Source organism: Salmo salar, chromosome 21, assembly GCF_965601325.2.
Source record: "Salmo salar chromosome 21, fSalSal1, whole genome shotgun sequence".
NCBI classification, from domain to species: Eukaryota; Metazoa; Chordata; class Actinopteri; order Salmoniformes; family Salmonidae; genus Salmo; species Salmo salar.
The window spans coordinates 56,315,696-56,337,500 of record NC_138311.1 but is presented as its reverse complement, the minus strand read 5'-3'; the positions used below and the strand labels follow the sequence as shown (position 1 = coordinate 56,337,500).

The following is a 21,805-nucleotide window of genomic DNA, read 5'->3' as shown; positions in this document are numbered from 1 at the left end:
CTTACCGTAGACTTAATAAATATGATCAGGTCCATTAACTAATTATAAATATTAAAATACTTTAAACAAATCTCATCTCAGAGTAGGAAGGGAAGCAGGCAGCCACGGCTGATTTGAAAAACCCTGTGACAACATGCCGATTTCTTTCTCTTCAAATATTCGAAAGTTAGCAAAAAAAATAAATGGAAAAAACTGCTTCAGTGGCAGTTCATAAATAAAACGCATGTAGATAAATTAAATAATGTAATGGACTAAAACTGCGAGGGCAGCAAGCTTTGAGCTGTGTGGATATATAAATCACAGGAGAATGCTGGAACAGAGAGCTGGCTGGGACAAATCAAACAGCTGTACAACATAAGCACAAAATCTGCAATATCTAACTACGGAAAATAAATATTCTGCTTAAAGGGGATGTGTAATGTCTGGGGTGAAAATGTGCACATTATAATTACAACGAGCAAAATGCATGCACTGTATTTCACATGAGATAGAACCCAACAACATGGTTCTGTTACAGAGTGGAACACGAGACGAGACCCAACAACATGGTTCTGTTATAGAGTGGAACACGAGACGAGACCCAACAACATGGTTCTGTTACAGAGTGGAACACGAGACGAGACCCAACGACATGGTTCTGTTACAGAGTGGAACACGAGACGAGACCCAACGACATGGTTCTGTTACAGAGTGGAACACGAGACGAGACCCAACGACATGGTTCTGTTACAGAGTGGAACACGAGACGAGACCCAACGACATGGTTCTGTTACAGAGTGGAACACGAGACGAGACCCAACAACATGGTTCTGTTATAGATGTCCATCTAGCTAGTTATCCATTCTGGGACTGGCCACCGAGTTTTTCCTAGGGAGTTTTTCCTAGCCACCGTGCTTCTTTCACATGCATTGCTTGCTGTTTGGGGTTTTAGGCTGGGTTTCTGTACAGCACTTTGAGATATCAGCTGATGTACGAAGGGCTATATAAATAAATTTGATTTGATTTGATTCTGTGAATACCACGCCGTGGGGACCAATCATTGTCCAATTAGTCTACAGATCGAGAGCGCTGAACGTCCCTTACAGTAGGCCTTCTGGGCTGGGTCAGACGGACTCTCTGCCAGTCCGTCTGTCTGCCCAGAGCTTTCATGTGTCTGTGTTTGAAACAGAATCATTTTCCTCCTTCCAGAGAAATAACATCCATCTCTCATTCGTTAGAAAAAAGTTTATCTTTGATCTCTCCATCCCTCTCTACATTCTTGTATACAGAAGATGAATGGAGAGAATCAGATTTAAGCCAAACAAACCCAGACCCTCCCTGCCTGACCCTGCTTTCTGTTGGAGCCAGACCCAGAACCCTCCCTGCCTGACCCTGCTTTCTGTTGGAGCCAAACCCTCCCTGTCTGACCCTGCTTTCTGTTGGAGCCAAACCCTCCCTGTCTGACCCTGCTTTCTGTTGGAGCCAAACCCTCCCTGTCTGACCCTGCTTTCTGTTGGAGCCAAACCCAGACCTCCCTGTCTGGCCCTGCTTTCTGTTGGAGCCAAACCCTCCCTGTCTGACCCTGCTTTCTGTTGGAGCCAAACCCCCGCGCCCGCCGGAGCCAACCCTCCCTGCCTGGCCCTGCTTTCTGTTGGAGCCAAACCCAGAACCCTCCCTGTCTGACCCTGCTTTCTGTTGGAGCCAAACCCAGACCCTCCCTGCCTGACCCTGCTTTCTGTTGGACCCAAACCCAGACCCTCCCTGCCTGGCCCTGCTTTCTGTTGGAGCCAAACCCAGACCCTCCCTGCCTGACCCTGCTTTCTGTTGGAGCCAAACCCTCCCTGCTGACCCTGCTTTCTGTTGGAGCCAAACCCTCCCTGCCTGACCCTGCTTTCTGTTGGAGCCAAACCCTCCCTGTCTGCCCTGCTTTCTGTTGGAGACCCTCCCTGCTGCCCTGCTTTCTGTTGGAGCCAAACCCTCCCTGTCTGACCCTGCTTTCTGTTGGAGCCAAACCCTCCCTGCTGCCCTGCTTTCTGTTGGAGCCAAACCCTCCCTGCCTGACCCTGCTTTCTGTTGGAGCCAAACCCTCCCCTGTCTGACCCTGCTTTCTGTTGGAGCCAAACCCTCCCTGTCTGACCCTGCTTTCTGTTGGAGCCAAACCCTCCCTGTCTGGCCCTGCTTTCTGTTGGAGCCAAACCCAAACCCTCCCTGTCTGACCCTGCTTTCTGTTGGAGCCAAACCCTCCCTGTCTGACCCTGCTTTCTGTTGGAGCCAAACCCTCCCTGCCTGGCCCTGCTTTCTGTTGGAGCCAGACCCAGACCCTCCCTGCCTGGCCCTGCTTTCTGTTGGAGCCAAACCCAGACCCTTTCTGCTCCCTGTTCTTCAATGGGAGATTATTTGCACCTATTGATGCAACATGGAGACTGGGAGAGGACATAACCATACATTAGGATTTACTAGAGGTTTCTACACCAAGACAGGATTTACTAGAGATTTCTAGACCAAGACAGGATTTACTAGAGGTTTCTACACCAAGACAGGATTTACTAGAGATTTCTACACCAAGACAGGATTTACTAGAGGTTTCTACACCAAGACAGGATTTACTAGAGGTTTCTACACCAAGACAGGATTTACTAGAGATTTCTAGACCAAGACAGGATTTACTAGAGGTTTCTAGACCAAGACAGGATTTACTAGAGGTTTCTAGACCAAGACAGGATTTACTAGAGATTTCTACACCAAGACAGGATTTACTAGAGGTTTCTAGACCAAGACATTAGGATTCACTCACTCTCTCATTTAGTAGGTTTAAAAAGAAAGGCTTTAGGTTCTGTAATTTAGTAGGAGAATGGCCTTTGACAGAAGGAAGGAGTTAGATCTAACGAGATGGCTGGCCTCAGATCAGAGGCTCTCTATATTCAGTCTGGATCCCTAGAAGCCTTACACACTGTGTGACAGAAAAGCCACGGTGATATCCGATTCAGCTAACATACAGTATTCAGCGTTTAGCACGAATGCAGTCTCCACTCACGAAAAAAAAAACATTCCCTTTAAATGTAAATCACGCTGCAACGCTGAACTTCCACGATACGGATTGAATAGAGCCCTAGTTTTAGGGTTCTATACTCTGATATATTTCCCTGTGGCTCAGTTGGTAGAGCATGGTGTTTGCAACGCCAGGGTTGTGGGTTCGATTCCCACGGGGGGGGCCAGTACAAAAAAAATGCATGAAATGAAATGTATGCCTTCATTGCTGTAAGTCGCTCTAGATAAGAGCGTATGACTAAAATGTATAGGTTTCAATAGAGAAAATGGCCTTTCACAGAGGAATTGGAGGTGAAGACAGTTGCACCAAACCCGCTGGCAGGTAAACCCACAGAATGAGTAACATGACTACATATGGTCATACATCTGTCTTGATCCCAGCAATGCAATTTAACAGTGTAACATCAGAACGCTAATGTTAAGCTAAAATCAGAAGGGACCTTTTCGATAGGAATAACAAATTAAATTCAACGTTCTCATGTCTCCAAAAACGGACAACTGTGGTCCTTGAGACTTGAAATCGATTCCTAGGACAAGACACATCCCCAGCAAGTCCTGTAGGCTAATGGACGTACTGACATCATATGAGTGTGTCTGTGACTGGTGTAGTACTTCTCTCTCCTATAGTACTATAACAGCTCTGTAGTACTTCTCTCTCCTATAGTACTATAACAGCTCTGTAGTACTTCTCTCTCCTATAGTACCATAACAGTTCTGTAGTACTTCTGTAGTACTTCTCTCTCCTATAGTACTATAGCAGCTCTGTAGTACTTCTCTCTCCTATTGTACTATAACAGCTCTGTAGTACTTCTGTAGTACTTCTCTCTCCTATAATACTGTATAGTACTTCTCTCTCCTATAATACTGTATAGTACTTCTCTCTCCTATAATACTGTATAGTACTTCTCTCTCCTATAATACTATAACAGCTCTGTAGTACTTCTCACCTCCTATAGTACTATAACAGCTCTGTAGTACTTCTGTAGTACTTCTCTCCTATAGTACTATAGCAGCTCTGTAGTACTTCTCTCTCCTATAGTGCTATAACAGCTCTGTAGTACTTCTGTAGTACTTCTCTCTCCTATAATACTGTATAGTACTTCTCTCTCCTATAATACTGTATAGTACTTCTCTCTCCTATAATACTGTATAGTACTTCTCTCTCCTATAATACTATAACAGCTCTGTAGTACTTCTCCTCTCCTATAAATAATACATCTCAAGGACTAGAGGTATGTTTAATAACTCAACAACACAGTTGAGGTATGTTCAATAAGTCAACTAGGGAACAACAACCCAGTTCCAACAACATGCTAGCGAGACAGTGGCATGGTTATACTAGGCCTCAATTCCTGTTAATAAAACGCACCCTTTCATCAACATGTATGCTAGTTTGGACACACCTACTCATTCAAGGGTTTTTTCTTTATTTTTACTATTTTCTACATTGTAGAATAATAGTGAAGACATCAAAACTATGAAATAACACATATGGAATCATGTAGTAACCAAAAAAAGTGTTAAACAAATCCAAATATATTTTATTTTTGAGATTCTTTATAGTAGCCACCCTTTGCCTTGATGAGAGCTTTGCACACTCTTGGCATTCTCTCAACCAGCTTCAGCTGGAATGCTTTTCCAACAGTCTTGAAGGAGTTCCCACATATGCTGAGCACTTGTTGGCTGCTTTTCCTTCACTCTGCAGTCCAACTTATCGCAAACCATCTCAATTTGGTTGAGGTCGGGTGATTGTGGAGGCCAGGTCATCTGATGCATCACTCCATCACTCTCCTTCTTGGTCTAATAACCCTTACACAGCCTGGAGGTGTGTAGGGTCATTGTCCTGTTGAAAAACAAATGATAGTCCCACTAAGCTCAAACCAGATGGTATGGTGTATCGCTGCAGAATGCTGTGGTCGCCATGCTGGTTAAGTGTGCCTTGAATTCTAAATAAATCCCTGACAGTGTCACCAGCAAAGCACCCTCACACCAACACACCTCCTCCTCCATGCTTCACGGTGGGAACCACACATTCAGAGATCATCCGTTCACCTACTCTGCGTCTCACAAAGACACGACGGTTGGAAACAAAAATCTCAAATTTGGACTCGTCAGACCAAGGGTCAGATTTCCGCCGGTCTAATGTCCTCTGCTTGTGTTTCTTGGCCCAAGCAAGTCCCTTCTTATTATTGGTGTCCTTTAGTAGTGGTTTCTTTGCAGCAATTCGGCCATGAAGGCCTGATTTCAAGCAGTCTCCTCTGAACAGTTGATGTTGAGATGTGTCTGTTACTTGAACTCTGTGAAGCATTTATTTGGGCTGCAATCTGAGGCTGGTAACTCTAATGAACTTATCCTCTGCAGCAGAGGTAACTCTGGGTCTTCCTTTCCTGTGGCGGTCTTCATGAGAGCCAGTTTCATCATGGCGCTAGATGGTTTTTGCGACTGCACTTGACAAAACTTTCAAAGTTCTTGACATTTTCCGGATTGACTGACCTTCGAGTCTTACAGTAATGATGGACTGTCATTTCTCTTCTTTGAGCTGTTCCTGCCATAATATGGACTTGGTCTTTTACCAAATAGGGCTATCTTCTGTATACCACCCCTACCTTGTCACAACACAACTGATTGGCTCAAACGCATTAAAAAGGAAAGAAATTCCACAATTTAACTTTTAACAAGGCACACCTTTTAATTGAAATGCATTCCAGGTGACTACCTCATGGTTTCTCTAATGACTGCATCACCTGGTTCACCAACTACTTCTCTGATAGAGTTCAGTGTGTCAAATCGGAGGGCCTGTTGTCCGGATTGCTGGCAGTCTCTATGGGGGTACCACAGGGTTCATTTCTTGGGCCGACTCTTTTCTCTGTATACATCAATTTTGCTGCTGGTGAGTCTCTGATCCACCTCTACGCAGACGACACCATTCTGTATACTTCTGGCCCTTCATTGGACACTGTGTTAACAACCCTCCAGACGAGCTTCAATGCCATACAACTCTCCTTCCGTGGCCTCCAACTGCTCTTAAATGCAAGTAAAACTAAATGCATGCTCTTCAACCGATCGCTGCCCGCACCTGCCCGCCTGTCCTGCATCACTACTCTGGACGGTTCTGACTTAGAATATGTGGACAACTACAAATACCTGGGTGTCTGGTTAGACTGTAAACTCTCCTTCCAGACTCAAATCAAACATCTCCAATCCAAAGTTAAATCTAGAATTGGCTTCCTATTTCACAACAAAGCATCGTTCACTCATGCTACCAAACATACCCTCGTAAAACTGACCATCCTATCGATCCTTGACTTCGGCGATGTCATTTACAAAATAGCCTCCAATACCCTACTCAATAAACTGGATGTAGTCTATCACAGTGCCATCCGTTTTGTCACCAAAGCCCCATATACTACCCACCACTGCGACCTGTACGCTCTCGTTGGCTGGCCTTCGTTTCATAATCGTCGCCAAACCCACTGGCTCCAGGTCATCTACAAGACCCTGCTAGGTAAAGTCCCTCCTTATCTCCGCTCACTGGTCACCATAGCAGCACCCACCTGTAGCACGCGCTCCAGCAGGTATATCTCACTGGTCATCCCCAAAGCCAATTCCTCCTTTGGCCGCCTCTCCTTCCAGTTCTCTGCTGCCAATGACTGGAACGAACTACAAAAATCTCTGAAACTGGAAACACTTATCTCCCTCACTAGCTTTAAGCACCAGCTATCAGAGCAGCTCACAGATCACTGCACCTGTACATAGCCCATCTATAATTTAGCCCAAACAACTACCTCTTCCCCTACTGTATATATATTTATTTATTTTATTTTATTTTGCTCCTTTGCACCCCATTATCTCTATTTCTACTTTGCACTTTCTTCTACTGCAAATCTACCATTCCAGTGTTTTACTTGCTATATTGAATTTACTTCGCCACCATGGATTTTTTTTGCCTTTACCTCCCTTATCTCACCTCATTTGCTCACATTGTACATAGACTTATTTTTCTACTGTATCATTGACTGTATTTTTTGTTTTACTCCATGTGTAACTCTGTGTTGTTGTATGTTGTCGAACTGCTTTGCTTTATCTTGGCCAGGTCGCAATTGTAAATGAGAACTTGTTCTCAACTTGCCTACCTGGTTAAATAAAGGTGAAATAAATATAACATAAAAAAGCTGGTTGAGAGAATGCCAAGAGGGCGCAAAGCTGTCATCAAGGCAAAGGGTGGCTAATTTCTCAAATATAAAATAATATATATTTGGATTTGTTTAACACTTTTGTGGTTACTACATGATTCCATATGTGTTATTTCATAGTTTTGATGTCTTCACTATTATTCTACGATGTAGAAAATAGTAAAAAAAAATAAAGAAAAACCCTTGAATGAGTAGGTGTGTCCAAACTTTTGACTGGTACTGTACGTTTTCAATGAGTAAAATATCAACACAGCAAAGCTGGTGGAAAGGACATCAGGACATCAGACCTGCTGACAACAACACACCAATTAATAAAAACTAATTAACAAATGAAAAACAGTAATGTTAAAGAGTAGTGTGAGGAAGATGTGATAGTAAAAATAGGTTCATTTGTTACTCTGACGAGCCCTGTACCCTCCCAGATTTAAGGCCAATGTAAAGAGGATGGAGGTATGGAGGGTGTCTGACTGTCTCAGAGGGTATAGTCTGTCTCACAGGGTATAGTCTGTCTCACAGGGTATAGTCTGTCTCACAGGGTATAGTCTGTCTCACAGGGTATAGTCTGTCTCAGAGGGTATAGTCTGTCTCACAGGGTATAGTCTGTTTCAGAGGGTATAGTCTGCCTCAGAGGGTATTGTCTGTCTCAGAGGGTATAGTCTGTCTCAGAGGGTATAGTCTGTCTCACAGGGTATAGTCTGTTTCAGAGGGTATAGTCTGTTTCAGAGGGTATAGTCTGCCTCAGAGGGTATAGTCTGTTTCAGAGGGTATAGTCTGTCTCACAGGGTATAGTCTGTCTCACAGGGTATAGTCTGTCTCACAGGGTATAGTCTGTCTCAGAGGGTATAGTCTGTCTCACAGGGTATAGTCTGTTTCAGAGGGTATAGTCTGCCTCAGAGGGTATTGTCTGTCTCAGAGGGTATAGTCTGTCTCACAGGGTATAGTCTGTCTCACAGGGTATAGTCTGTCTCACAGGGTATAGTCTGTCTCACAGGGTATAGTCTGTCTCAGAGGGTATAGTCTGTCTCAGAGGGTATAGTCTGCCTCACAGGGTATAGGCTGTCTAAGGCAGCTTCAGAAGACTGTTGCATATAGTAAGAAAACAAATATTGTCTCCATTGATAGTTGCGCCAATGCAGTTAGTACAGGATTGTCTCCATCGCTTCAGTCCTTCATAAAGGAAATAAAACATTAGTTTATAATATATCTAAACAGACACAAGCAAGTCCATCATCCAAGCAAACTGAAACATGGACCAGAGTTCTCTCCACAGTCAGGAGGAAGGTCAAACAAAATGTAAATGTGTCATACCTCCCTCTCTGCTGATTCCTTCTTCAAGAGCAGCAGATCTCTGTCTTTCAGGTGGAACATCAGAATCTCTCTCTCTGTCTCTCTCTCTCTCTCTCTCTGCCTTTCTGTCTTTCTGTCTGTGTATACGTGAACAGAGCATCTCTCCTGTTGTAAATGTCAGAGGTGCACTACAGGTGGAAACGGCTCCCTCTGACTATCCAGGCTCCTCTCCCCTCTGTCTGTCTGTCTCCCTCTCTCTCTCTCTCTCTCTCTCTCTCTCTCTCTCTCTCTCGCTCTCTCCCTCTCTCCTCTCCTCTCTCCACCCACTCCACTCCCCTCTCTATGTCTGTCTCTCTCCCCTCTCTCTCTCTCTCTCACTCTCTCTCTCCCTCACTCTCTCTCTCCCTCTCTCTCTCTCTTTCTCCTCTCCTCTCTATCTCTGTCTGTCTGTCTCCCCCCCCTCTCTCTCTCTCTCTCTCTCTCGCTCTCCTCCCTCTCTCTCTCTCTCTCTCTCTCTCGCTCTCTCCCTCTCTCCTCTCCTCTCTCACCCACTCCACTCCCCTCTCTATGTCTGTCTCTCTCCCTCTCTCTCTCTCACTCTCTCTCTCCCTCTCCTCTCTCTTTCTCCTCTCCTCTCTCACCCACTCTATCTCTGTCTCTGATTCCGTCTCTCCTCCCTCCTCCCTACAGCATCTTGGCACCGCTATAAGAGTGTCCTCTCCTCTGGACAGTTCAATCAAAGGTTTAACTCCCCACTGAAAGACTAAGGGCCGTCCCAAATGGCAACCTACCCTTATACAGCACACTAGTTTAGACCAGGGCCCACGGTGCACTATATAGGGAATAGGGTGCCAATTGAGACGTTAGACTCTTATTCCGAATCCCATCTTTCCCAGAAACCCCTTTGGAGGAGTCGGGCTTTTGGGTTCTGGCTGGATGTTTTGGACGTAAACAAGCTCAATGAAACAGGAAGCACATCATCACAGCAAACCTTCCCAGTCCTGTCTTTAAAGCCACAAAGCAGCAGCTCCACTAAGAGATAAGCTAAAGAGAAACAAAACATTATCATCCACAGAAGGAAACTTTGGTGCCTTTTTCTGCACCTTTTTTATTTTTATTTTTGGGGCTCGTAATGTTTATTTATTATTTTTATTTTTTAATTTTCCCTTCAGAGACAGCAGATTCCAAACAGAAGGTCAGTCAGACCAGATCGTTCCTTCATGACATCACCTGAGGGTGTCTATAGATATCTGAGGCCAGGTGTTCTGTCTGGTTCAGCCTGAACAGTCACAGTACTGTCTCTCTGTCTGTCTGTCTGTCTGTCTGTCTCTCTGTGTCTGTCTGTCTCTCTGTGTCAAACATAGTCAGCAATGGGAGCCTCGATGCTCATCCTCCTTCTCCAGCCTGATAGACAGCATGGGCTCCATTAAAGGTGCGGTGGGTCCTGCCAGCCCCAGCCCAGAAAGAGGCCCTCTGTTGGGGTAGTGGGTCGACATAACACCCCCAGGTCCGGGGTAGTGGTTGTGGTTAGGCCCGGGGCCGTAGTGGCTGCTGTGGTAGTGGGCACTCTGGTAGGACACTGAATGCTGGCTGTTCTTCTTTGCTGCTAGTTGATAGCGGTGACAACAGAGAACCATGACCAGAATGACTGATGCCAGGAGCAACAGGGCCCCAACGCCGGCCATTACATAATACCAGAATAGGGGGATGGGCTGCACTGAGACCTCTGTTTCTACTGTGGGCTCATTGACACCAGGAAGAGCTCCCCCTGGTGGTAGACAGAGACACAGAGAGTTGGCTTGAGAGGCAGAGATGAAGACAGGGCAGGCATGCAGCAAAGTGCAGACCCTTTTGTCTTTTAACAGGCCACAATATATAGATTTATTTGTGTATTTTTTTTTTTTAATATATATATATTTTTTTACAAACAAAACAGACATATGCTGAACATAGACAAGCAGATGCTCATGCTTCTGCCATTGCTGAGGTTGGACCTTGTTTGATAAAATGCAAAGCCAGTTTAATGCAGATATAATCAATCGTTCTTTGTGGAGAGCAGCAAGCAGGTTTTACACGGCAGATTGGGACTATGACATATCCTGGGGAATAGGTAATCCATTATATAGCCTGAGGAATAGTTAATCCACTATATAGCCTGAGGAATAGGTAATCCATTATATAGCCTGAGGAATAGTTAATCCACTATATAGCCTGAGGAATAGGTAATCCATTATAAAGCCTGAGGAATACGTAATCCATTATATAGCCTGAGGAATAGGTAATCCATTATAAAGCCTGAGGAATAGGTAATCCACTATATAGCCTGAGGAATAGGTAATCCATTATAAAGCCTGAGGAATAGGTAATCCATTATATAGCCTGAGGAATAGGTAATCCATTATAAAGCCTGAGGAATAGGTAATCCATTATATAGCCTGAGGAATAGTTAATCCACTATATAGCCTGAGGAATAGGTAATCCATTATATAGCCTGAGGAATAGTTAATCCATTATATAGCCTGAGGAATAGTTAATCCACTATATAGCCTGAGGAATAGGTAATCCATTATAAAGCCTGAGGAATAGGTAATCCATTATATAGCCTGAGGAATAGGTAATCCATTATATAGCCTGAGGAATAGGTAATCCACTATATAGCCTGAGGAATAGGTAATCCACTATATAGCCTGCAATAAAGGCTTATTTGGTCATTTCAATATATTATTTTAATACCTTGGTGTAAAAAACCTGCCAAATACTGAATTCACTGGACGGAATTCAAACAAGAGAAAATCTGGCTACAGAGATCAAACAAACCTCTTTCAGGTGTGATCATAGATCATGGGTTTGATTAGAGGTATTTCATGTGTTATCATAGATTTGATATGAGGTCTTTCAGATTTGATCGTAGATCAAAGCTTTGATTTGACGTGTTTTTTTGCAGGTATTATTAAAGATCATAGCTTTAGTCTGAGAGTGCACTGTTTGAATCTAAGATTGTGCACCTTAGAGAGAGACAGATTTCCAGGACAATATTTGACCTCAGCTCAGCTCTGCTGTCTGCAGGAGGGGAATAGATAGCTCTACTGTCTGGGGGAGAGAGCAGGAGGGGAATAGATAGCTCTACTGTCTGGGAGAGAGAGCAGGAGGGGGAATAGATAGCTCTACTGTCTGGGAGAGAGAGCAGGAGGGGAATAGATAGCTCTACTGTCTGGGGGAGAGAGCAGGAGGGGAATAGATAGCTCTACTGTCTGGGAGAGAGAGCAGGAGGGGAATAGATAGCTCTACTGTCTGGGAAGAGAGCAGGAGGGGAATAGATAGCTCTACTGTCTGGGGGAGAGAGCAGGAGGGGAATAGATAGCTCTACTGTCTGGGGGTAAATTCTATGTGGTCATTTTCAGACAGGATTTTCCCCCGTTCTGTTTTCTTACATGAACGGGTTGTCTGCCAGTCTCGTCTGCCTCAAGCCAAACGTCTCCAAGGAAACCACCCCAACACCCCGACAGCCGAATACACGGGTCCAGAGTGCCCATCTCTCACTCATCCACCCACCGCAGATGAGCACACAGTTTGCTTCCCAAATGAAATGCACCGCTTTTGACCCGTGCCCTTTTGGCCCAAAAAATGGTGTGCCATTTGTGACTAAACCTACAGCCGTCCAAGAGAGAAAATCAAATCCTGCCACTCTCCTCTAGCAATCTCCACCTCTACTCTCCTCTACCCTCCTCAGCAATCTCCACCTCTACTCTCCTCTACCCTCCTCTACCCTCCTCTACCCTCCTCTCCTCTCCTCTACTCTCCGCTACCCTCCTCTACCTTCCTCTACCCTCCTCTACCCACCTCTACCCACCTCTACTCTCCTCTACCCTCCTCCACCCTCCTCTACCCTCCTCTACTCTCCTCTACAATCCTCTACCCTCCTCTACCCTCCTCTACTTTCCTCTACCCTCCTCTACCCTCCTCTACCCTCCTCTACCCTCCTCTACTTTCCTCTACTCTCCTCTACCCTCCTCTACTCTCCTCTACCCTCCTCTACCTTCCTCTACCCTCCTCTACCCACCTCTACCCACCTCTACTCTCCTCTACTCTCCTCTACCCTCCCCTACTCTCCTCTACCCTCCTCTACTCTCCTCTACCCTCCTCTACCCTCCCCTACTCTCCTCTACCCTCCTCTACTCTCCTCTACTCTCCTCTACCCTCCTCTCCTCTCCTCCACCCTCCTCTACCCTCCTCTACCCTCCTCTACTCTCCTCTACCCTCCTCTACCCTCCTCTCCTCTCCTCTACCCTCCTCTACCCTCCTCTACCCTCCTCTACTCTCCTCTACCCTCCTCTACCCTCCTCTACTCTCCTCTACCCTCCTCTACCCTCCTCTACTCTCCTCTACCCTCCTCTACTCTCCTCTACTCTCCTCTACCCTCCTCTACTCTCCTCTACCCTCCTCTACCTTCCTCTACCCTCCTCTACCCACCTCTACCCACCTCTACTCTCCTCTACTCTCCTCTACCCTCCCCTACTCTCCTCTACCCTCCTCTACTCTCCTCTACCCTCCTCTACCCTCCCCTACTCTCCTCTACCCTCCTCTACTCTCCTCTACTCTCCTCTACCCTCCTCTCCTCTCCTCCACCCTCCTCTACCCTCCTCTACCCTCCTCTACTCTCCTCTACCCTCCTCTACCCTCCTCTCCTCTCCTCTACCCTCCTCTACCCTCCTCTACCCTCCTCTACTCTCCTCTACCCTCCTCTACCCTCCTCTACTCTCCTCTACCCTCCTCTACCCTCCTCTACTCTCCTCTACCCTCCTCTACTCTCCTCTACCCTCCTCTACCCTCCTCTACCCTCCTCTACCCTCCTCTGCAGGATTGGACTGATCAACTCCACATTTCAGGAGAGTAGAGTAGAGTAGAGTACAGTACAGTACAGTACAGTACAGTCCCTTAGAGGAGAGTACAGTACAGTAGAGTAGAGTACAGTAGAGTAGAGTACAGTAGAGTAGAGTAGAGTAGAGTAGAGTTCCTTAGAGTAGCTTAGAGTACAGTACAGTAGAGTACAGTAGAGTTCCTTAGAGTAGAGTACAGTATAGTTCAGTAGAGTATAACTGAGTAGTTTACAGAAGAGCAGAGTAGAGTAGAGTACAGTATAGTAGAGTTCACTACAGTAGAGTAGATTACAGAAGAGTAGAGTTCCTTAGAGTAGAGTAGAGTACACTACGGAAGAGTAGAGTGCAGTAGAGTAGAATACAGGAGGGTAGAGTATAGACTAGAGTGCAGTAGAGTAGAGTAGAATAGAGTAGAGTAGAGTACAGAAGAGTAGAGTTCGGTAGAGTAGAGTAGAGTAGAGTTCCTTAGGGTAGAGTGGAGTAGAGTAGAGTAGAGTGGAGTGGAGTGGAGGACAGAAGAGTAGAGTTCCTTAGAGTAGAGTAGACTAGAGTAGAGTAGAGTTCCTTAGAGTAGAGTAGAGTAGAGGACAGAAGAGTAGAGTTCCTTAGAGTAGAGTAGAGTAGAGTAGAGTGGAGTGGAGTGGAGGACAGAAGAGTAGAGTTCCTTAGAGTAGAGTAGAGTAGAGGACAGCAGAGTAGAGTTCCTTAGAGTAGAATAGAGTAGAGTGGAGTGGAGTGGAGGACAGAAGAGTAGAGTTCCTTAGAGTAGAGTAGAGTAGAGTAGAGTAGAGTAGAGTAGAGTAGAGTAGAGTAGAGTAGAGTTCCTTAGAGTAGAGTAGAGTAGAGTAGAGTGGAGTGGAGTGGAGGACAGAAGAGTAGAGTTCCTTAGAGTAGAGTAGAGTAGAGTAGAGTAGAGTAGAGGACAGAAGAGTAGAGTAGAGTTCCTTAGAGTAGAGTAGAGTAGAGTAGAGTAGAGTACAGTACAGTAGAGTACAGTAGAGTACAGTAGAGTAGAGTAGAGTTCACTAAATTAGAGTACAGTAGAGTAGAGTAGAGTAGAGTAGAGTAGAGTACAGTAGAGAAGAGTAGAGTAGAAGTCAATAGAGTAGACTACAGTAGAGTAGAGGTTCACTAGAGTAAAGTACAGTAGAAGTCAATAGAGTACAGTAGAGTAGAGTAGGGTACAGTTTAGTAGAGTACAGCACAGTAGAGTACAGTAGAGTACAGTAGAGTAGAGTACAGTAGAGTACAGTAGAATAGAGTAGAGTAGAGTACAGTAGAGTACAGTAGAGTGGAGTAGAGTAGAGTACAGTAGAGTAGAGTAGAGTACAGTAGAGTACAGTAGAGTTCCTTAGAGTAGAGTACAGTATAGTTCAGTAGAGTATAACTGAGTAGTTTACAGAAGAGCAGAGTAGAGTAGAGTACAGTATAGTAGAGTTCACTACAGTAGAGTAGATTACAGAAGAGTAGAGTTCCTTTGAGTAGAGGTCCTTAGAGTAGAGTACACTGCAGAAGAGTAGAGTGCAGTAGAGTAGAATACAGGAGGGTAGAGTATAGACTAGAGTGCAGTAGAGTAGAGTAGAATAGAGTAGAGTAGAGTACAGAAGAGTAGAGTTCGGTAGAGTAGAGTAGAGTAGAGTAGAGTAGAGTTCCTTAGGGTAGAGTGGAGTAGAGTAGAGTAGAGTGGAGTGGAGTGGAGGACAGAAGAGTAGAGTTCCTTAGAGTAGAGTAGACTAGAGTAGAGTAGAGTTCCTTAGAGTAGAGTAGAGTAGAGGACAGAAGAGTAGAGTTCCTTAGAGTAGAGTAGAGTAGAGTGGAGTGGAGTGGAGGACAGAATAGTAGAGTTCCGTAGAGTAGAGTAGAGTAGAGTAGAGTAGAGTAGAGTAGAGTACAGTAGAGTAGAGTAGAGTAGAGTGGAGTGGAGTGGAGGACAGAAGAGTAGAGTTCCTTAGAGTAGAGTAGAGTAGAGTAGAGTAGAGGACAGAAGAGTAGAGTAGAGTAGAGTTCCTTAGAGTAGAGTAGAGTAGAGTAGAGTACAGTACAGTAGAGTAGAGTAGAGTAGAGTACAGTAGAGTAGAGTAGAGTAGAGTTCACTAAATTAGAGTACAGTAGAGTAGAGTAGAGTAGAGTAGAGTAGAGTACAGTAGAGAAGAGTAGAGTAGAAGTCAATAGAGTAGACTACAGTAGAGTAGAGTAGAGTTCACTAGAGTAAAGTACAGTAGAAGTCAATAGAGTAGAGTAGAGTAGACTAAAGTAGAGTACAGTAGAAGTCAATAGAGTACAGTAGAGTAGAGTAGGGTAGAGTTTAGTAGAGTACAGCACAGTAGAGTACAGTACAGTAGAGTACAGTAGAGTACAGTAGAGTAGAGTACAGTAGAGTAGAGTACAGTAGAGTAGAGTAGAGTACAGTAGAGTAGAGTACAGTAGAGTACAGTAGAGTACGGAGTAGAGTAGAGTACAGTAGAGTAGAGTACAGTAGAGTAGAGTACAGTAGAGTAGCGTACAGTACAGTAGAGTAGAGTACAGTAGAGTACAGTAGAGTGGAGTAGAGTAGAGTACAGTAGAGTACAGTAGAGTGGAGTAGAGTAGAGTAGAGTACAGTACAGTACAGTAGAGTGGAGTACAGTAGAGTAGCGTACAGTACAGTAGAGTAGAGTACAGTAGAGTACAGTGCAGTAGAGTACAGTAGAGTACAGTAGAGTACAGTAGAGTACAGTAAGCATATGAGAGAGACTCCATTTATGGTGCTGAATTCAGACCCAACTACATCCCAAATGGCATCCTATTGCCCTGTGGGCTCTGATCTAAAGTAGTGCACTATATAGTGAATATGGGCCCTGGTCAACAGTAGTGCACTATATAGAGAATAGGGCTCTGGTCAACAGTAGTGCACTATATAGGGAATAGGGCTCCAATTCCTAGTAACGCTACTGAGGGAGGATGATACATCAGGAATGAAGGAGAAGCCCTGTTCTATAGGTTCACATTGAGGGATACAAACTCCCAGTACCTACAGCTGTACATACCCGAAACTCCCAGTACCTACAGCTGTACATACCCTAGTCTTACAGTACAGAGAACTGTACATACCCTAGACTCCCAGTACCTACAGCTGTACATACCCTAGACTCCCAGTACCTCCAGCTGTACATACCCTAAACTCCCAGTACCTATAGCTGTACATACCCTAGACTCCCAGTACCTCCAGCTGTACATACCCTAAACTCCCAGTCAGACAGCTGTACATACCCTAAACTCCCAGTCAGACAGCTGTACATACCCTAAACTCCCAGTACCTATAGCTGTACATACCCTAGACTTACAGTACAGAGAGCTGTACATACCCTAGACTTACAGTACAGACAGATGTACATACCCTAAACTCCCAGAACCTACAGCTGTACATACCCTAGTCTTACAGTACAGACAGCTGTACATACCCTAGACTCCCAGTACCTATAGCTGTACATACCCTAGACTCCCAGTACCTCCAGCTGTACATACCCTAAACTCCCAGTACCTACAGCTGTACATACCCTAAACTCCCAGTACCTACAGCTGTACATACCCTAAACTCCCAGTACCTACAGCTGTACATACCCTAAACTCCCAGTACCTACAGCTGTGCATACCCTAAACTCCCAGTACCTCCAGCTGTACATACCCTAAACTCCCAGAACCTACAGCTGTACATACCCTAGTCTTACAGTACAGACAGCTGTACATACCCTAAACTCCCAGAACCTACAGCTGTACATACCCTAGTATTACAGTACAGACAGCTGTACATACCCTAAACTCCCAGTACCTACAGCTGTACATACCCTAAACTCCCAGAACCTACAGCTGTACATACCCTAGACTCCCAGTACCTACAGCTGTACATACCCTAGTCTTACAGTACAGACAGATGTACATACCCTAGTCTCCCAGTACCTACAGCTGTTCATACCCTAAACTCCCAGTACCTACAGCTGTGCATACCCTAAACTCCCAGTCAGACAGCTGTACATACCCTAAACTCCCAGTACCTACAGCTGTGCATACCCTAAACTCCCAGTACCTACAGCTGTGCATACCCTAAACTCCCAGTACCTATAGCTGTACATACCCTAGTCTTACAGTACAGACAGCTGTACATACCTTAGACATCTGGTACATACAAAACACTAATGCACATGAGGACACTACCTACTCTTGAGTTTGTGCACAGATATAATGGAACAACAAATATGTCACAGTTACTGAATATATAAAAGCTCATTCAAAACATTACTGTGTGATGTTTCTTTAAGACTCGGTTCACCTGTTTATATGTAGAGAGAGAGAGAGAACACAACATAATGGGACGGATTCCTTGGTTTCAGACATGCACGCAGGGACACATGCTCTGATCATAATGCTGGGATGCATTATGTTGGTAACAGTAGCTTCCTGATTCCCACGACACAATAACCTCAGGAACAAGTTCAATACCAACAAACTGAAACCCTGAACCAATTTCTCCTCTGTTTCATTAATACCTAAACAAAATGCAGAACAGCATAGTGCATCAGTTTAAGACTATGATTTGGAATGGAAGAGAATCACATAATTGAATTCGGGGTAAATTCGTTTCTATGGACCGGTGTCGTAACTGCAAGCTGGGCGGAGCGACAAGCGGGAAGCAACAAATATTCATACAGGAAGTAGACGAACGTTCGCACAGGAAACAGGAAGTAGTCAACGACAACAAGGCCAACTCACCAGTCATGTCAGGAGGGAATGCAGCGAAGGGTTCTGAAAGAAAGAGAAAGACTAAATTGTATTGAATAGGCAATGCCATTCTGATCAACATACTACAGTATACTACTACAATATAGGCTACATTATATGGTACAGCAACAAAATAAACTCAAATTGGACATCATTTTAGGAATGTATTCCTTTTTCTGGTTGGCAGTTACTGAAGGTGAGACAGAGTGGAAGGTGAGACCTGGAGAGGAAGGTGAGACTGAGAGAGGAAGGTGAGACTGAGAGAGGAAGGTGAGACTTAGAGAGGAAGGTGAGACTGAGGGGAGAGAGGAAGATGAGACTGAGAGGAGAGAGGAAGGTGTCTAGCCCCAGTAGTTTGACTGTTAGACTGAGAGGAGAGAGGAAGATGAGACTGAGAGAAGAGAGGAAGAGAGGAGAACTGAGATTTGCAGCTGTTTAACGGCTGCTGAGAGGAGGAGGAGGAGGAGGAGGAGGAGGAGGAGGAGGACGTCTGATGGAACATATCATAAGGTGTATTTAGAACGAGGGTGGATCTGTGGAATGAATGGGTGGATTACTGAGACAATTATCCAGAGCAGCAGAGACAGGCAGGTGGGTTTCTCTTGGCAGGACTGACTGGGCTGACCGTGTGTTGCTAAAGATGAACTGCATTCATTGATAAGAATGTTCCCGGTCGACTCAGCTGGCTGCGTGAAGGAACACAGCGTGAATCTACTTCATACTGGTGAAAGTCATGAAGGAGAGAGTCAAAATGAAGGAGGGAGTCAAATGGAGGGAGTCAAATGGAGGAGAGAGTCAAAATGAAGGAGGGAGTCAAATGAAGGAGAGAGTCAAAATGAAGGAGGGAGTCAAATGGAGGGAGTCAAATGGAGGAGAGAGTCAAATGAAGGAGGGAGTCAAAATGAAGGAGAGAGTCAAATGAAGGAGAGAGTCAAAATGAAGGAGGGAGTCAAATGAAGGAGAGAGTCAAAATGAAGGAGGGAGTCAAATGGAGGGAGTCAAATGGAGGAGAGAGTCAAATGAAGGAGGGAGTCAAAATGAAGGAGAGAGTCAAATGAAGGAGAGAGTCAAAATGAAGGAGGGAGTCAAATGAAGGAGAGAGTCAAAATGAAGGAGGGAGTCAAATGAAGGAGAGAGTCAAAATGAAGGAGGGAGTCAAATGAAGGAGAGAGTCAAAATGAAGGAGGGAGTCAAATGAAGGAGAGAGTCAAAATGAAGGAGGGAGTCAAATGGAGGGAGTCAAATGGAGGAGAGAGTCAAATGAAGGAGGGAGTCAAAATGAAGGAGGGAGTCAAAATGAAGGAGAGAGTCAAAATGAAGGAGGGAGTCAAATGAAGGAGAGAGTCAAAATGAAGGAGGGAGTCAAATGGAGGAGAGAGTCAAATGAAGGAGAGAGTCAAATGAAGGAGGGAGTCAAAATGAAGGAGAGAGTCAAAATGAAGGAGGGAGTCAAATGAAGGAGAGAGTCAAAATGAAGGAGGGAGTCAAATGAAGGAGAGAGTCAAATGAAGGAGAGAGTCAAATGAAGGAGGGAGTCAAATGAAGGAGAGAGTCAAATGAAGGAGGGAGTCAAAATGAAGGAGAGAGTCAAATGAAGGAGAGAGTCAAAATGAAGGAGAGAGTCAAAATGAAGGAGAGAGTCAAATGAAGGAGAGAGTCAAAATGAAGGAGGGAGTCAAATGAAGGAGAGAGTCAAAATGAAGGAGAGAGTCAAAATGAAGGAGAGAGTCAAATGAAGGAGGGAGTCAAAATGAAGGAGAGAGTCAAATGAAGGAGAGAGTCAAAATGAAGGAGGGAGTCAAATGAAGGAGAGAGTCAAAATAAAGGAGGGAGTCAAATGGAGGAGAGAGTCAAATGAAGGAGGGAGTCAAATGGAGGAGAGAGTCAAATGAAGGAGGGAGTCAAATGGAGGAGAGAGTCAAATGAAGGAGGGAGTCAAATGGAGGAGAGAGTCAAATGAAGGAGGGAGTCAAATGGAGGAGAGAGTCAAATGAAGGAGGGAGTCAAAATGAAGGAGGGAGTCAAATGAAGGAGAGAGTCAAAATAAAGGAGGGAGTCAAATGGAGGAGAGAGTCAAATGAAGGATGGAATCAAATGAAGGAGAGATTCAAATGAAGGAGGGAGTCAAATGGAGGAGGGAGTCAAATGAAGGATGGAATCAAATGAAGGAGAGAGTCAAATGAAGGAGAGTCAAATGAAGGAGGGAGTCAACTGGAGGAGGGAGTCAAATGAAGGATGGAATCAAATGAAGGAGAGAGTCAAATGAAGGAGAGTCAAATGAAGGAGGGAGTCAACTGGAGGAGAGAGTCAAATGAAGAAGAGAGTCAAATGAAGAAGAGAGTCAAATGAAGAAGAGAGTCAAATGAAGGAGGGAGTCAACTGGAGGAGGGAGTCAAAATGAAGGAGAGAGTCAAATGAAGGAGAGTCAAATGAAGGAGGGAGTCAACTGGAGGAGGGAGTCAAAATGAAGGAGAGAGTCAAATGAAGAAGAGAGTCAAATGAAGAAGAGAGTCAAATGAAGGAGGGAGTCAACTGGAGGAGGGAGTCAAAATGAAGGAGAGAGTCAAATGAAGGAGAGTCAAATGAAGGAGGGAGTCAAATGAAGGAGGGAGTCAAATGAAGGAGGGAGTCAAATGAAGGAGAGTCAAATGAAGGAGAGAGTCAAATGAAGGAGGGAGTCAAATGAAGGAGGGAGTCAAATGAAGGAGGGAGTCAAAATGAAGGAGGGAGTCAAATGAAGGAGAGAGTCAAAATGAAGGAGGGAGTCAAATGGAGGAGGGAGTCAAAATGAAGGAGGGAGTCAAATGAAGGAGAGAGTCAAATGAAGGAGAGAGTCAAATGAAGGAGGGAGTCAAATGAAGGAGGGAGTCAAAATGAAGGAGGGAGTCAAATGAAGGAGAGAGTCAAAATGAAGGAGGGAGTCAACTGGAGGAGGGAGTCAAAATGAAGGAGGGAGTCAAATGAAGGAGAGAGTCAAAATGAAGGAGGGAGTCAAATGGAGGAGGGAGTCAAAATGAAGGAGGGAGTCAAATGAAGGAGAGAGTCAAATGAAGGAGGGAGTCAAATGAAGGAGGGAGTCAAAATGAAGGAGGGAGTCAAAATGAAGGAGGGAGTCAAAATGAAGGAGGGAGTCAAATGAAGGAGGGAGTCAAATGAAGGAGGGAGTCAAATGGGGGAGAGAGTCAAATGGAGGAGGGAGTCAAATGAAGGAGAGAGTCAAATGGAGGAGGGAGTCAAATGAAGGATGGAATCAAATGAAGGAGAGAGTCAAATGAAGGAGGGAGTCAACTGGAGGAGGGAGTCAAAATGAAGGAGAGAGTCAAATGAAGGAGAGAGTCAAATGAAGGAGGGAGTCAAATGAAAGACAGAGTCAAATGGAGGGAGTCAAATGGAGGAGAGAGTCAAATGAAGGAGGGAGTCAAATGAAGGAGGGAGTCAAATGAAGGAGAGAGTCAAATGAAGGAGAGAGTCAAATGAAGGAGGGAGTCAAATGAAGGAGGGAGTCAAATGGAGGAGAGAGTCAAATGGAGGAGAGAGTCAAATGAAGGACAGGGGACAGACACATCCTAAATGTCTAGGTATATATTTTGATGGTATCCTGATAGGGAGTCTAGTATCTACTGTACTGTGACTGAGAGAGAGTCTAGTATCTACTGTACTGTGACT

At 44.9% G+C, this 21,805-nt stretch overlaps 1 protein-coding gene across 2 annotated transcripts in view; it reads right to left on the bottom strand.

The window, feature by feature from the left end:
• LOC106582529 (neuropilin-2) overlaps positions 1 to 21,805 on the bottom strand; it is a 258,981-nt gene that overhangs the window by 12,386 nt on the left and 224,790 nt on the right. The window contains exons 16-17 of one of the 2 annotated variants that reach the window (XM_045704914.2): positions 18,131 to 18,163; positions 4,252 to 10,275 (exon numbers count right to left, since the gene is read on the bottom strand). In XM_045704914.2, the coding sequence (XP_045560870.2) occupies positions 9,872 to 10,275; positions 18,131 to 18,163 (437 nt within the window). In that variant the 3' untranslated portion in view covers positions 4,252 to 9,871. Of the gene's footprint in view, positions 1 to 4,251; positions 10,276 to 18,130; positions 18,164 to 21,805 lie in introns of those variants that run through there. The other variant, XM_045704915.2, reaches the window with a different exon arrangement.